Source organism: Lepisosteus oculatus, chromosome 6 (genome assembly GCF_040954835.1).
Source record: "Lepisosteus oculatus isolate fLepOcu1 chromosome 6, fLepOcu1.hap2, whole genome shotgun sequence".
NCBI lineage: Eukaryota > Metazoa > Chordata > Actinopteri > Semionotiformes > Lepisosteidae > Lepisosteus > Lepisosteus oculatus.
Window position 1 is genome coordinate 21456175 of NC_090701.1, and position 16992 is coordinate 21473166.

A 16992-nucleotide genomic window follows, 5' to 3' on the forward strand; every position below is an offset into this window, starting at 1 on the left:
TTTAAGGTTAAGGTTAGTTCAAGCAAAGGTCCGCAAAAACTAAAAAGGGAAAAAATGAAATATGTTGATTGCATAAGCATTCAGACCCGTGAACTCATTATCTACAGGAAGTCTATTTGGATAAGTCTCCATCACCTTTGCTCACCTGCAAGGTGCAATTATTTCCAATTTGTCTTGTTAGATTTGCTCAAGCTTTCAGAAGTTGCTTTTGGTTTGCTTATGGACACCCATTTTCAAGTCATTTTACAGGATTTCCAATGGGACCGAAGTCCAAATTTTATCAGAACCACTTTCTTCTTCTTAAGCCACTCCAGTGTAGCTTTGCCTGTGTGCTTTGGATCACTGCCCGCCGCAAGGTGCATTTTTGAGACAGTTTTATGTCTGAAGCAGGTTTTCGTGCCAGTACTTTGGTCCATCTATAGTACCATCAGTTTTGTCATTGAGAAGCAAAGCAATAATAAAACGCTGCCATCACCATGCTTGACAGTAGAAATGCTGTTGACTGAATGAGGCACTAAACGGGTTGGCCTCAAAGATAAGATTTTGCATTTAGACCAAAAAGTTCAAATTTTGTTTTGTCTGGCCACAAAAGTGTTCCTGACATGTTCTCAGTATCACTTAAAAGCTTCTTTGTCTATAAGAGATTTAAGATGTCTTTTTTATCAGTTCCATACAGCTCAAACAGTTTGGATGAACAGTGTGATCTAAACTGTGTCAGGTGTCTTTTGCTTCTACGTAAATAATAGACTTCACCATGTTCAAAGAGGGTATTATTATAGATATTGAGGGCCTTTGAAATGTTTTATATCCTCCCCCTGATCCTTGTCTTTATACAACTTTATCCCAAAGTTGTTCTTTAAGCTCCTGGTCTTTGTGGTTGAATCTTTGTTTGACAGACGTAGGGATCATACAGAGACAGGTGTATTTATTCAGAAAACATGTGAATCTCTAATATTGTACAATGACTGAATGTACACTAAATGTGTGGCTTTTTAAAGTCATTTTATGCACCTAAATTGATTTACATTTTCCACAGAAAAAGGGGTTGAACACTACATAAATAAATCATAACTATTCTGTTTGAATTTCATATTCTTTTTTGCTTTGAATGTGTGGAGTAGGTTGTGCATATAACAAATATTAATGGATATTTCAAAGTGTTGTAAGAGCAATCTTTAAAGCAAACAAAAGTGAAAACAGCAAAACTGCATTTGTCTACATAGTTTTGAAAGACACTATCTTTGCTGTGGCTTCTTGATATACAATGTAAAGATATTCAGTTCCCACATAGAGAAATTAAAACACTTTGGACATACCATTGTAGCTTCCAGATAAATGTGAAACATGTTTCCTTCTTCCTATAAACTCTGTCCACTTGAACATACACCGTTTCGCAAAACTATTCACTCTCTTTAAATGGCGTGCCATTTAAATGACAAATTATGCAAACCTTTTTAAGTGGACATTATTAATCAAAACTTAAATGTCAAACCAAACACACTTCTGGATGAAAGATGTTAAATGTTAGTGAAAACTACAAAGAAAGAATGTGAAATGTACATCTTACCATCTAGACAATGCTTATATTAGTCTGTTCCTCCAAACTGAGCAACCAGGCAAGGAGGAATCTGGTTAGGGATGCCACAATGAGGCCAACAATGACTTTGAAAGGTCAGACTAAATTGGAATTCTTTGAGCTTAATGTGAAGTGTTCTATCTGGAGCAAACCCAACAGAGCGCATCACCCAGTCAATACCATCCCTACGGATAGATTTAGCAAAGTACAAGCAAATCCATCAATTTTCTAATCACTTCTTCCACTTCAGGGTCAGAGGGGAGCCAGAGCCTGTCTCAGAAAGCAACAGGTGCAAGGCAGGATACATCCTGGGTGGGACCCCAATCTTTCACTGGGCACACACACAGATATGCAAAATGGACATACAGTACACACACGCACACCTAGGGCCAATTTTCCCAGAAGCCAGTTAACCTACCAATATATTTTTGGACTGTAGGAGGAAACCCACATAAACAGAAAACAAATAAACTCCACACAGGTAGCGTGTGGACCCCCCAGAATGGGAACTGAACCCAGGGCCAAAGTGCTGTAAGGCAGAAATACTAATCCATGCCATCACAGTAGAAGTGAATCTTAAATATGTTTCAATATGCTAAAGCCCTGCTGTAAATCTGGGATGAATATTCACTTTTCATGAATTTGATTGCAAAGAGGTATGGGTGAAAAGTGCACCCTCCCATTGTACAAAGTGGGTAGAGACCTACACAAAAAGAATCAGAGCTTGAACTGCTACCAACGTGCTAACGATCAGGTGTTGAATGTATTTCTTTAGTTTTTTTTTTATTTTTGTTTGCCATTTCAGCTGACATTTTCACTTTTCCACCCATGAATGTGTTCAGTTTTGAGCATTCACATTTTGATTTCAATGCATGCTGCATGTAATTCAACGAAATGTGACATCATTGAAAGGGGCCAAATACTTCTGCAAGACAGTGTATATTTTCCTTACAGTACACAAAGCACCACCCCAGCTCTGTTTTAAGAATGCAAGAGTTAGAGCACTTTGTTCACAAATACACCACGCGACAGCCATGGCATGCAGCAGTATGTGTGAAGATCAGCTTTAATCCACCTTTGATTCAGCGGACGGCTGACAGTACAAACAGAAGTTGGAGTCAGATTAAAGTGAAAACACATTACCGTGTCAAGTTGGTGCAGGCTTTAAAAAGGCATTAAAATTAGCTTACGCAAAAGCTGCTTGAGATTCTTTACAAAGGAATCTTAGCCTACAGTAGGTTCTGAATTGTGGCTCCCCTTCTGCCAGCCTACCATCACTTTTTTTTTAAACGTTTCAAAACTTCACAGCAGAGGAAACAAAAACAAATGTGTCAATTATCACAGCCTGCACTCTGTTTCTAACACTTTTACAGTAACTAAATGCTTTCAATTGAATTTGGTTTACACCAAGCGATTTTTTTCTGTTTAATCATACTGGAGGGGCGCTTGTTCATCTGTCAAAGGGCTGTACATGTACATGCATTTTGAGAAAAAAATAGGGTTTATAATTCCAGATCCAGATGACCATGGCTAAGTGGCACTACATCTATTGAGGACTGATGCTGTAAATATACAGCACAGCACCAGCTTACTTCATAACCATCAGAAAACTTCAAAGAGCAGAAGTGTTCAGTTAAGATTAATGTCTTCTTCATAAGCCTATAAATAGACCAGAACCTAAATTTATCCTCATCTTGTATCATTAATAATGGTTTTGTGTAACAGATGTGTTTAAATTGTGCTTTGCACCTCAGAAGCTAGTAACAGGGGGCAAACTTTATCCATGATTTTAGACACAGTTATTATTGGCCTGCAACCCCACCAAACAGCACATCGCGTGGAGACTTCAACAATTGAATTAAGGCTTTAGGAAAGTCAGAATCTGCAAGACCAGGTTGCAATTTAGCCATTCAGAATTCTCATTCACCCCTACTTTTATGAACAGATCTCTTACAACCAAGTATTCCAGACTCTGGTTTAAGATCCCACATGACAGATGACACCTCCTACACCCCAGTAACCACTGTCACCATACTAGGGTATTAGTTTGGAAATTCAGAAGCAGAAGTGAGTTGAGAGTACAAGCTTCCCTCTGTTAATCCAACAAAGAATAACCCCGCACCTCTCTGCAATGCTGGTACCCATTTGTACAGCCGGTAGATAGATAGATAGATAGATAGATAGATAGATAGATAGATAGATAGATAGATAGATACTTTATTGATCCCGTGAGGTAAATTGCAGTGCAACAGCAGCTTAACACACACAACACAGCCACAGTGTAACGAATTATATAATAATAGTACAATACATACAATACATACAAGAGTTACTCACAGTCCGGACACACAAGAACAAACTAGAACAGAACAGTACACAGAAAATCGTATCACACGTATGAATATAAATATAGATGCAACCATAGATATAAATATAAATATAAATGTATTGCACAGGTCCCTGGCATATATTGCACAAAAGTGGTTGTAAACGGGAAAAAGAAAAAGAAAGAGAACAGATGTAGCAGTAGATGTGTATATGCGTTTAGTCCAGAAACAGGTCACTGTCGCTGTTGCCTCTGCCAAGACGCAAGGTGGATGCGTTGTACAGTCTTATGGCAGACGGCAAGAATGACCTCCTGTAGCGTTCCCTGTCGCACCGTGGATGAATCAGTCTATTGCTGAACGTGCTCTTCATTCCTGCAAGCCTGTCATAGAGGGGATGGGAGAAGTTGTCCATGATGGCCTCTAGTTTGGACATCATTCTCCTCTCAGCCACTACCTCCAAGGGGTCCAGGTCAGACCCAATGACAGAGCTTGCTCTCCTGATGAGCTTGTTCAGCCTTTTGGAATCTACTGCTCTAATCCCAGAGCCCCAGCACACCACTGCGTAGAAAATGGCACTCGCTACCACCGACTGATAAAACATGTGTAGCATCTTACTACACACATTGAAGGACCTGAGCCTCCTCAAGAAGTAAAGTCGGCTCTGTCCTTTCTTATAGATGGCCTCGATGTTCTTAGACCCCTCCAGTCTGTGGGGTGGGTGGGGTGGAGCATGCTGAATAAAGCACTTTGCTCTTTGATACAACAGTAATGTCTACATCAGATGCTTAAACTCACACTTCTGTGACACTGTGTCCAGAGCCCTAACCAGTAAATGTCACAAGTATCTAAAGTATAAGCAAGCGGTTATAGCACATTTTGATGAGCCTCAAATAAAAGACGTTGGTCTGTATGAATCACTTATAACATCTGGTCAATGTGAAACACATTGTTTTTTAAAATGTTGCCAGTTATCCAAAAGCTTTAACATATATGATAACACACTGCCATCTGTGCTTTCCATGGAAATGATGTTGATAAAGAGCTTCCTTTGGGAAGACAAACCTCTAGAGGCTTTTATTCCTCACTTAAACTGTGTTTGGCCACATTTTTATCAACCAACGTTATTATTTTATCTTTAAAATGTCACTGCTTGATACTTCTATGTCACGTGCCATTTATTTGTAATCGTTACTTTTATAAAATAGTAACCTCAATCCAATAAATGAGTATTAAAATGGCCATAAAACAGCCATATCACCCTGCAACTCATAACCCACAAGTGGCAATCCACTGAAGGTACAGTAAGTGAGCCTGGTCAGTACCTGGATGGGAGTCCTCCTGGGAAAAACTACGGCTGCTGCTGGAAGAGGTGTTAGTGGGGGCAGCAGGGGGCGCTCATCCTGCACTCTGTGTGTGTCCTAATGCCCCAGTATAATGACAGGGACACTATACTGTAAAAAGGCGCCGTTCTTCGGATGAGACGTAAAACCGAGGTCCTGACTCTCTGTGGTCATTAAAAATCCCAGGGCATTTCTCAAAAAAAGTAGGGGTGTTACCGCGGTGTCCTGGCCAAATTTCACATTGGACTTTACCAATCATGGTCTCTGAATAATCCCTATCTATGATTTGGCTTCATTACTCTGCTCTTCTCCCCACTGATAGCTGATGTGTGGTGAGTGTTCTGGCACACTATGTGCTGTCACATCATCCAGGTGGATGCTACACATTAATGGTGGTGGAGGGGAGTCCCCATTACCTGTGAAGCACTTTGAATGGAGTGTCCAGGAAATCACTATATAGGTATAAGGAATTATTATAAATATATTATTAACTTATTTTTAAACTTGGCTACCTTGTTTTTTTCCTGAATAAAACACAACAATACATAACATAGGCCTATGTGCATTTGTCCTTGTGTGATATAGTATGTATATTCACAGATGTACAAATGGAAAGTAGGAACATTTTCAGGGGGGCACCACATGGTACTGTAGATGCTCAGAGCCACAGTAATAAAGGAAATGCCATGAACATGAGAAGCTCCCCTAGTAACGACTTGAAAGAGATGCAGTGCTGCGTGTGTTTAAGAAAGTGGTGCTCAGCAGGCATTTTATTCCACCTTCAAAGTGACGTCCAGAGCAGCACTTCACAAAAGCAGAGCATCACAGTGGTGTGACAGAGTAGAACTCCAGATCAATAACATTAGCAGAAGCAAACATTCAACTCTGGGACTTGCTGCACCACAAACAGAACACTTAAATTTAGAAGTACACAAAAGAAGAAAAATAAGTCTTCAGTGACTTATGCACTTCAGCCACAAAACACTGTCATTTTACAGTCTAAGAATAGCACAGTGTCAGAATTTTTAAAAAAAGGAACACACATTTTAATTTCCAGTTGCCTAGTGGAAAGAACTGTCAAAAAATCTTCATTGGCTTAAATTGCATGACTACACTGTGTCAACACGTCTTTAAAAGGGGGGGATAAAATATCTGAAATGTAAAGAGCTTAGTATTATCTTGCTCAATTTGATGGAACTGCAAATGTGAGGGAAAAGTCTAAACAAAGGCATACAGTGGCCCATGACTTCCTCATTCACATGAATTTTGGCTATAGCATTTTTATTCTATCACTATAAAAACTCTGAATTTTGTGTTGAGTCAGCTTCCAAACTGCAATAAGGTGATAGTGTGCATGCCTCCAAAGTCTGCTATACTCAACCTTTATCCAAGTTCTCCTTTTTTTCTTTTTTTATGGTTCGACAGTGACCTTTTCTGTTCTCCTCATTACTACAACAATAGCCCGTTTTGCTTCTGCGCTCAGCATTTTTTTAAAAGAAGAACTGGAAAAGCTTCTTTTTGTTAGCTGATGGTATTGCTTGACAGAGACTACAGTCAAAAGTAATATAAAGATCTGGAAAGATCAGGCATAATAACTCAGGAATTACTATAGAAAGTTATAGTATTTGCAAGACGCAATATACAAGACCCTGAAATGTCTTTTTAAGGATCAAAGTGAAATTTAAACTGTGGGCCACAGTTGCTTGATAAATGCACTGTAGGAAAACTCATTTAGTGATCTTTCCATTGCCAGTGTTAATAACCTGACCAAAAAAGTGTCTGGCTACCACAATTTACACAGTCCCTGATATCTATATACAGTACATAATCCTTCTAGTGAGAGCGGAACTCCATTCACAGGGACCACAGATTTGTGATTGATACACCAAAATTGTTAACCCAAAGTGGCAGTTATACAGTAGTAATAAAAGATGTATCAATTATTGCACTATATATATATACTGTACATGGACAAAACAGCAAAAGGAACAGAGACTAATTGATCTCCTTGTGTTCTTTCAGCATTTCCCTAAACTTCAGTACCGTACCGTAAACTTCACCAGGAGCATGACTTTTCCAACAGCACTGCACACAGAAGATGCACGGGCACCTCAAAGATGTCATGCTTGCCCTCACTAACAGGCGGAGGGGTGAGTTAGCATTGATGTGGCAGCCAGTTACACCAGCTTCCAACCTGTCTCTCAGGTCCAGCTGTCGTAGATACCAATTGACAGGAGTCCCGGACCACCTGAAGACGACTGACGATCATGCCCTTTTCAAGCAGTTCAGTATGTAAAACATCTGATCTTACAGAGCTTGAACATCTGTAATGGTTTTGTCTTTGCCCTTTGAGGATTATTGTTCTGGCTACATTGGAATCCAGACTGCTTTGCTTACTACTAACTCCTGAATCTCCCCTGTGCTTGATACTCTTCTCTGCTTACATGCTGGGACCCCGATTGTTTCCTTAAGACTTTGGCTTGAATTCTCCTCTCATGCCTGCTAAGGTTTTCCTGGATTTGTCCCTAGCTTCTCTGGACCCTGACTACTCACAGGAACTCTTGTTAGTGATTTAGCTTTGTGATTCACCGGCTTTGACCCCCACCTGCATGATCTCAATCTCAGAATGCATTAACTTCCTGAGTCTCTACCTGGCTACAGCACCACAGCAGTCTGTGAAGTTACCCTGTGTGGGAGATTCTCGCCTTTGCACTTTCCTATCTCATCTGCCAGTCACCCAGCACATGGGATCACTGTACACCTCACAGATCCATAGATCCGCTGCTTGATCGATCCGCAGTGAGGCAAGCTCACCTTGACCGAGAAGAACCCTTGTCCACAGAGAGGGGTGAGAGCAAGCTCATCCAGAGCAGGATCTTATTATGAAGTACTGAACGCCTGCTTCTTTGCAAAATGTATACGCATGTGTGCAGCAGCTGTGCATGCAAAAATGACTGAATTTAGGTCAAATGCACTCTGACACTCTGACATACAGTTTAAGCAAGCTGCACAAAAACATTTTTTAACTAACGCTTTTCATTGTCAAAACATAATTTAACCCCAAGTTTAACAGAAATAGAGAAATAAAGTTTATTGAGATTTTTGTTTCCTCACACCTAACTAACATGACAGTGCTCCCGCAGTAGTGAAAAAATTTGTTCACATCTTGAGATTCAAACCCACAGGCACATCACTTCCTCCTCAAGAAAGACTGAAGTGGCTTGTGTGAGTCTTTAAGCCGTGTCTGCCCTATTTAGGGCTTGCATGCAAAACATTTTTTCATGTCACCTCAGGGTCTGTGGATTTATGTGTTTGTGACCATCTGAATGTTAGGGAAGGGGTTAAACACTTTTATCTCACCAGTAGTCTTTAAACACACGTCTGTTTTGACCTGGTCCCTGTGTCTTTAATTTAACTTGCTCTGAAACCTGGGGTGGAACAAAATGCAAATCAATCAGCTATTTCCAACCCAGCAGGGTGCAAACTCACATCTGATCTTATATGGTCTCAGCAAAATGTATATGTGGCACTTAGCCAAATCACATGACTGACAAGTCATGAATATTTCAAACTTCCTGGTCTCAACAAATGAGTGAATTGTTTCACTTTAAGAGATTGATTCAACACAAGGTACAGTAATGACTGTGAACAAGATAAAGGAGGTCCTGCAAAGTTCATATTCTGCTGTTATAATCACAAACTGTGAAGTGATATATTTCATATGGGACATATGGGACAAACCTCTTCAATGTAATAAAGAATCAAACTGTATTCATTGTCACTGGAATGTTTAATGACTAATCACGTTTACCATATGTTACATGTATACAGTGTGTTGCTGCTGCCATTAAAAAAAACACCTATTGTGTTTCTTCTCAAACTAAATACACCCTGTGGCTATATCAAAGCAAACCTTTATGGTCTCAGTCACATCTGAAATGTAATGATTATGCTGTCCCTGGCTTCAGTTCCCATCATGCATTGCATAAACATCATGCTAAATGATAAATAGGGTCTCTTTCTTTCTCCTATGATCACACCTGAAATGGTTTACCATTCTTAAGTCTGATCAGTTCCTTAAACTAATGTTGTGTTTTTCTGAAATCTGTTATATGTGATATAAAAAGTCAACAAAGTTTCACATTTTTACAGTATGCAAACAGTTGTCATTTTATTCAGTCTGTTTCAAGTTAAGTCTGTTTGGTAAACAGAATACCATATCCTCATTATTAAACACAACATTTTTTTTACAATGTTTAAATGTGATAAAAATACAACGACAATAATAATTGTTTTGCATCATATACAGGTGTTAAAGCATTATTAGAATCGGTTATTAGAACATATTTCTGAATGTATATAATTATTTTTTTCGGCTACTAGTTAAGGTTTTAGAATACAATTACTGCAAATTTGCAATGGCAGATTTTCGAATCAATACCAGTTATTACATTAGGGAAACTAAAGACATTCAGGCTTATTTGCGAATGAAGGAACTTAAAATATTCAGGAAAAATTAATCGTGGGACAGCATAACTGAAAAAAACAGGCGTGCCTTGCCTATAAGGAAGTAACTGACTGAGCCGTTTTAAGCGTTTTCGTGTAGAGACAAAACGTTCGTCAGATTTATTGAGATGTGCAGATAATCTGCTTTACGGAACATGTATATGAAATAAAACAACACGAACATTTTTTTTGAATGGACATGAAAATGTGTTTACTTTTAAAACGGAGAGTTAGGATTGTAGGCTTCATACTGTATATACGTCGGTTGCATGCAGTATACGATGCAGTACTTTAGTGTAATTTGATTACAACAGTTAAAAGTAATTTCAACAATATCCATAGAATCTGATCAAGCGTGTCTTTAAAAAATAACCCTGATCTGCACCCCATGTGTTTGGAAAGAGTCCACGTTCCGTGAGAAAGCATTTTATCTTTGCTTAAATGCTTCTGCCTTCAACAAAATACTGACCCGATTACCAGTGTGTGGTCAATACTTAAGGAATATCTTACAAATTGACTATAAAAATACTGAAATAAAGGAATGCATAGTTGAAAAACTAATATTAAACCTACTGCTCGTCAGAAAGCACATTGATCAGAAAGGATTGAAGAGTTTACAGCCCAACGACATACATACCTCACCAAGGACATTAGCTAATCTGATTCTCTACGAAGAAATTCTGGAAAGTGAAAGATGCAGGTTTTTTTTTCAGTTATAACCTTTGCTCCGTGTTACCGGAGCACACGCGGGTCACGCAATTCATGCACTACCTTCGCATAAAAACGGTACATCTCTAAAGCATGCTAGTACTACAAACACACTAGTTTGTCGGTAATTACAGATCAGGAAACAAAGTACAAATTAACAAACAGTCTGCCTAGCAAATGAATTACAAAAATACACCTTTAAAACATACCTTTAAAACAGAAATCAATGAACGGAGAATGAATAAGGAAGTCTCCGTTCCGCGATCACAGTGGGCTTGCAGAAGAGAAATTTGCAGCGGTGCTTCTTTCAGCTGTCTGCAGTTTCCGGGTTGGCCAATTTCTAACGTCATTGTGATAGAGTTACACAGGTTCAGACACAGCACGGACGCAGACAGAGAGACAGGCGATAACTATAAAAGGAATTGATTCATTCAGAGAGTCGGTAGAGGAAGAGGTGTCACATCTGAAGCCTCGGAGAGCCGATTTTAACATGAATGTAAATAAGAACAACTGAGGGAGGAACGGGCCGCTAGTTAACTGAAAAAGATTTGTCCTCTGGTCACACTTTTAATTTGCTTGTATTTGTAAGCCCCTTTTTTTCCTTTTTTTTTCAGAAAACACAACAGCTTGTTGAAATGTATTTTAATGACCCTGACATTAAAGATACTGAATTAGATTAATTGGGCCAAGACTAAAACTTCAGTTCCTGAATCGTAAATACAGTTAAGCGTCCGCAGGAAAGTCGTTTTTACGCACTGCGGAGATCACCCACTGGTTGCATCCTCGTAGTATAGGATGGTAGTATAGTGCCGGCTTTTCGAAGCTTCCGTGAATTTTTATCTCGGGTGATGCAAGTGCTTGTACTATATGTGTATAACAAAAACAATACTGCTAAAATAACGTAATTATTAAGGCCACTTGACCTCTACGACACACTGTTGGTTGACGGCAGCATACGGTCGCCCGCAGTTCCTTTTTGCAGCCACGACTGGGGCGTAGAGAATCTGCACAGATATGAGCATCTACTCTTGCTTGACGTGGTGCAGCGATTCTGTCCTTCCGCGCTCAAAACGCAGAAATGTGTAGATGTTTACAGAAATACAATATCAGCGCTGTAATACTAGTGCTACGTTTTGGTGTGCTTTGATCAGTGCGTAATTAAACTGTGCATGCAAATATATTAATTCCCAAGGAACTTAGAGTGTTGCCGTTTCATAAAGTGGATTTGCCAGGACACACATCGCAGCATGGTATTTGGGCTGTTAATGTTAGTGAAAAGCTACATTTCTTCAGTTTGCCTCCGACATGTGCGTTAATCTAATTTCTGTGGTTCTGTAAATAGTTGGTGGACCAGTAGGTGGCGGTCTTTCCTTGGATCAGAATTGACAACAAATGCCTTAGTATGGTGACAGGAAATGCTGTGCTCTAGAGCGGTTATCAATTCGCGCTTGATTTTTCAACCAAAATAGGGAACAGCCGTGTATCAACCACTCCCACAATGAGCTTTTTTCTGCAGAGGTCCAGTTGGTTACATTTCAGATTACTTCTGAATGAGAGCAGTTCTTGAAACTGAGAAATTGTTAACACCAATTACTAAAGTCATTTTAGAGCTGGAAGCAAATCTAAAATGTACCCCTAACATCATTAGCCTACGATTACGAACACAGCTGGTGCACAAACCAGAAGGTGGAACAATCTCTTAGGACCTTGGTTGGGACCAAGATGGTGCTATATCATTAAACTGAAATCCTGACTCTTCTGGGTTCAATTCTAGTGTACCATCTGCTTGGAGTTTGCATGTTCTACTCGAGGGGTGATCCCGTTTCCCTCTACTTCCTAAACCTGCAATCTTTGTCCTCCCCAAGAGCGACCACTGGTCCCAGTCTGCTGGCTGAATAGGGCTCGAAATGCCGAATCCCGATAATTCTGCACGACATGCAAAAGATAGACCTTATCTTTCGAAGAATATCCCACGACACTGTAATAGTATAGGAGTGCTAAAGCAGGGGTTCTGTGCAAATTTCAGTTTTGGCTTGCGCAATCCAGCTCCAGAATGTCCCTGTAAATTCAATAGTTAATATCGCACTTCCCTCCTGACTTGCTGACCTGCGAGCTCACCATAGCTGATGCGCGATGTTTTTGATTCACTAGTATAATAATGCAAAAAGTACCAATACGTTAAAAACATATTTGATAACTATGTTCATAATAGAGCATCTGTATCCGGAGTTGTTAGCATTTTACATTATTGCCAATCACACGTAAAAGGCAGATTTCCCTCACACATGTATCATTTTAAATTCCTTAAAATGCTCTGAGGTCAGTTCTAATCGAGATCCGCTGACAAGTACAGGTGAGTGTAATGATTCGCTCGTTGTACTTAACAAGGTGATGTAATAGGTCTCAGGCTTTATAAAAAAGGATCGCCTCAGACGAAAGCCTTTGTCGTGAGAGAAAAGGAGAGAACGCAATTCTTTAATAGAAAGTTTTGTATAACTAAACCAGCTGAAGAGACGAAAGTCGTGTAGGTGTAGTCTTACAATGCCAAAGGATAGGGTTCATATTAACCTTGTGATCATTGGTCATGTGGATAGTGGAAAATCCACTACCACTGGTCACCTCGTTTATAAATGTGGCGGAGTAGACCCCAGGACTATCGAGAAGTTCGAGAAGACCGCAAGCCAGGTACAGCCTTTATTGATGCATAAACTATTTGAGAATTTAACGGTATTCCATCGTGAAGTAGGCTATAAAGAGCGGTGTACAGTAGGGTTTTTTGGCACATCACTTTTTTTGGAACTATTTACGTCTAAAGTGTTCCATATAATCTACTGGTAATTGCAAGACTTTTTAACGGCTCTGAGTATGTTAATATAAAACCAGGACCATATAAAAATGAAATGAAATTCAGCAAGGACCACCACTTTACTGTATCCCCTTCTAGATGGGAAAGGGCTCGTTTAAATACGCCTGGATTCTGGATAAACTGAAGGCGGAGAGAGAGAGAGGCATCACCATCGACATCTCGTTAATGAAGTTCAATACTCACAAATTCTACATTACCATCATCGACGCACCGGGACATCGCGATTTCATCAAAAACATGATCACCGGAACATCGCAGGTGAATTCGCAGTTTAAACACTGGGCCAGATGGATTAGTCTAGATGCACTTTTACCTAATGTTGTGCAAATTGCATCAAGTAGGTCATTTCTACGTTCTTTTTAAATGGGTGTTCTGGTTACCTTCTGTACCCCCCTTATCGCTGTATGTACGGATTGAGTCTCTCTTCTAGGCTGATGCTGCGCTCCTAGTGGTCTCTGCGGCCAGAGGCGAATTTGAGGCTGGTATTTCCAGGAATGGCCAGACAAGGGAACATGCTTTGCTGGCTTACACGCTGGGTGTTAAGCAGCTCATTGTCTGCGTCAACAAAATGGATGTGACGGAGCCCCCTTACAGCCAGAAGCGCTTCGATGAGGTGGTTCGCAATGTGACCATCTACGTGAAGAAAATAGGCTATAACCCTACAGCAGTGCCCTTCGTGCCAGTTTCTGGATGGGCTGGAGAGAACATGCTGACTCCCTCCAATAAGGTATTTAGCATGTTGGCTTATGCTTGAGTTGTGGCATGCATCTTCTCATAAGGCTTTTTATGGTGTATTTATTTTTCTCCCCACCCTTTTAAAAGATGCCTTGGTTTAAAGGGTGGAAAATTAAACGGAAGGAAGGCAATGCAAATGGCAAAACCTTACTTGAAGTCCTGGACTCGATTCTGCCCCCAGTGCGCACAGTCAACAAACCCCTGAGGTTGCCCTTACAGGATGTTTATAAGATAGGAGGTATTGTTTCTAACCTATCCTTTGAAGTTTACAGTATCCATTATGCAGTCATTGCAGGTCAAGCCAGGAATGTGCCAGCATGGCAGCTGGGTTTATTGCTCAAAGTTGCCAAATGTTTGGAGAGGCAGTCTGGTCTTACACTGGTCATACAGGAATGAAACAGACTGCTTTCCCATTTAGTCATCTCCCTTTTTATAATGTACATCCTTTTGTGACTCTAGTAGAGAATGACTCAAATGGGGAGAACTAATGCATGACTTACAATGTTTTAATCCATAACTAAGTGTGGAGATGCAAAGGTGCATATGTATTCCTAATGGCACTAATATTATCATGGGTACATTAGCACAGGTACCCTGATGAGCTTTTGTTTTTTTACCCACAAAGTGCTTTTGGACTTAACCAGTTGTTTATAATCTCGGAAGCTTATCTGCTTTGTACACTTCCTAGTACAAAAAACCGCTCTTTGAGTAACATCTGAATAAGAGTCAATGGTATTGAGGCCAATTGTAACCATTCTATGCTTATTGCTTCAAGGACTAAAAATAACTGAACTTGTAAATCCAAGCATTGTAGTCCTAAATGTCAATTTTTTTTTAAATGGTTTACATCTCTTGTAGGACTGCAATTGTACAGTCGATGGGAAATGCTCAACACTCTTGCATCCCTATCACTTCTCCAATGTCCCCAGGTATTGGTACTGTACCAGTAGGAAGAATTGAGACGGGGATATTGAAGCCAGGGATGATGGTGACCTTCTCGCCTGCGAGACTTACTGCAGAGGTTAAGTCAATAGAAATGCATCACCAAGGCCTCCAGACTGCTCTCCCTGGGCACAATATAGGCTTCAACATCAAAAATGTTTCGGTGAAAAATCTGCGGCGTGGGGACGTGGCGGGGAATGCTCAGCATGACCCTCCCTCTGATGTCTCCAGCTTTGTTGCACAGGTACCCCTTCCGATCCAACATGGTCAACCTCTGGTCCTAGAGAACAATGGGGTCTCCTAGTTGCCACGGTTTCCTTTTCAGCTGAAATAGCTCATGGTGACATTCCTTCTAAACTTCCTAAACATTCCCATTACTAAACCTATTGATTTGTGTCATGTGATCTTTAAGGACTATACAGTCTTTCGCATGCATCATGGCAAATTATCAGGATTTGGCATTTTGAGCCCTATTCAGCCAGCAGACCGGGATCAGGGGGTCGCTCTTGGGGAGGACAAAGATTGCAGGTTTAGGAAGTAGAGGGAAATGGTATCACCCCTTGAGGAGAACATGCAAACTCCAAACAGATGGTACACTAGAATTGAACCCAGAAGAGTCAGGATTTCAGTTTAATGAAATGGCACCTTCTTCATCCCCAAGAGGTCGTTCCACCTTTTTGGTTTGCGTTCCAGCTGTGTTCTTAATCGTAGATTAATTTAGGTTTGTTAGGGGCACTTTTTAGATTTTTGCTTTCAGCTCTTAAAAGGTCAAATGACTTGAAAAATGTGTAATTTAGTGTGAACCCTGTAACAATTTTAGTCTCAAGAACTGTTCTCATTTGAGAACTAGGTTTGGAAGCCATTTATATACTATTCAACATTCTTTTAAGGTGGAACTGAGGAGAAGTGTCATTTGACCACCTTTGTCACATTAACTGCTGCCCTCCCCTACTCCTCTTAATAGGTTATCATTTTGAACCATCCTGGCAAGATCAAAGCAGGCTACTCTCCAGTTGTCGACTGCCACACAGCCCACATCAGCTGCAAGTTTGCGGAGCTGAGGGAGAAGCTTGACCGGAGGTCTGGGCAGAAACTCGAAGATGACCCTCAGGTCCTGGTATCTGGAGATGCCGCTACTGTCAACCTGGTACCAAACAAGCCAATGTGTGTTGAGAGCTTCTTCAATTATCCTCCTTTAGGTGAGCACTAAATTTCTATTCTCATCATAGGAATGTTTGTGCCATCTGTGCTCCTTGCACTCTAGGAATCTTGTTTTCCTAATGAAAATGCCACTTCCTTTTTTTTTTTCTGGTAGGTCGTTTTGCTGCCAGGGACCTGAGGCAGACCATTGCAGTTGGGGTCATCAAATCGGTAGAGAAGGTCAATGGGAACCCAAAGAAATCTGTCCAGAAAACCCAATCCCTTAAATAACTGTTTTTGACCGTGCTGGATAGAAATGTTTCGGAGCTTGTGAATGAAAGTCTGACCTGAGTTCTTGGTTCTAGACCATGGGGGTTTTGTGAATCTGTTAACATAAGCACTTTAAGTTTGCAGTACAGGAAGCTGTTTATTTTCAATTTCATTTTGTGGCTTTGATTATAGGGAATTTGTTCCAAATGTGGTTTGAGCTCTGTTCAGTAAATAAAACTCTCACTGGAGCATTTTTGTCTACTCATTTATAAAGTTAAGGTGGGGAGTAGTTTTAAGATTTCCCCTCCCCCTCCTTATTACCCTATTCTGTAGATGGAGGATTCAATCTTTAAATTTCTCCCAGGATTTGAACAAAGGATTAACTGGTCCAACAGTATATACTTATCTACAAGGTTTAAAGAAGTGGCTTTAAGCTGCTGTTGGAAAGGGTGGGTTTATTGATTAAACCCGAGCAGACTTGGCTTCTTTTCTAAGCAGTAGAGAAATGGTCTCTAATGATCAGATTAGAAAATGGGCTCACTTGTCCTTAAACACTGGCCTACATCTCCCTACAGTAGTGTA

The 16992-nt window shown here is 40.3% G+C and overlaps 2 protein-coding genes across 6 annotated transcripts in view; one reads left to right on the forward strand and one right to left on the reverse strand.

Moving 5' to 3' along the window:
- fam49bb (family with sequence similarity 49 member Bb) overlaps nucleotides 1–10776 on the reverse strand; it is a 68037-nt gene extending 57261 nt beyond the window's left edge. For 3 of the 5 annotated variants that reach the window (XM_015354488.2, XM_015354492.2, XM_015354493.2), the window contains exon 1: nucleotides 10667–10776. The gene's annotated coding sequence lies outside the window, so the exon portion shown is untranslated. The remainder of the gene's footprint in view (nucleotides 1–10666) is intronic. The other 2 variants (XM_069191058.1, XM_015354491.2) reach the window with 2 other exon arrangements.
- Nucleotides 10777–12904: 2128 nt separating this feature from the next.
- On the forward strand, nucleotides 12905–16658 carry eef1a1l3 (eukaryotic translation elongation factor 1 alpha 1, like 3). Its single transcript, XM_006634359.3, has 7 exons — nucleotides 12905–13142; nucleotides 13402–13581; nucleotides 13754–14050; nucleotides 14146–14296; nucleotides 14988–15244; nucleotides 15965–16199; nucleotides 16316–16658. The coding sequence occupies exons 1-7, from the start codon at nucleotides 12999–13001 to the stop codon at nucleotides 16429–16431; spliced, it is 1380 nt and encodes a 459-aa protein (XP_006634422.1). The 5' UTR covers nucleotides 12905–12998; the 3' UTR covers nucleotides 16432–16658.
- Nucleotides 16659–16992: the final 334 nt, after the last annotated feature.

What these genes read in the sequence shown, in the direction of transcription:
- eef1a1l3 (XM_006634359.3), top strand. Translation starts at nt 12,999, where the DNA reads ATGCCAAAGGATAGGGTTCATATTAACCTTGTGATCATTGGTCATGTG. An exon ending in TCGAGAAGACCGCAAGCCAG is followed by an intron (nt 13,143 to 13,401) that starts GTACAGCCTTTA and finishes ATCCCCTTCTAG; the next exon opens with ATGGGAAAGGGCTCGTTTAA. An exon ending in TGCTGACTCCCTCCAATAAG is followed by an intron (nt 14,051 to 14,145) that starts GTATTTAGCATG and finishes CCCTTTTAAAAG; the next exon opens with ATGCCTTGGTTTAAAGGGTG.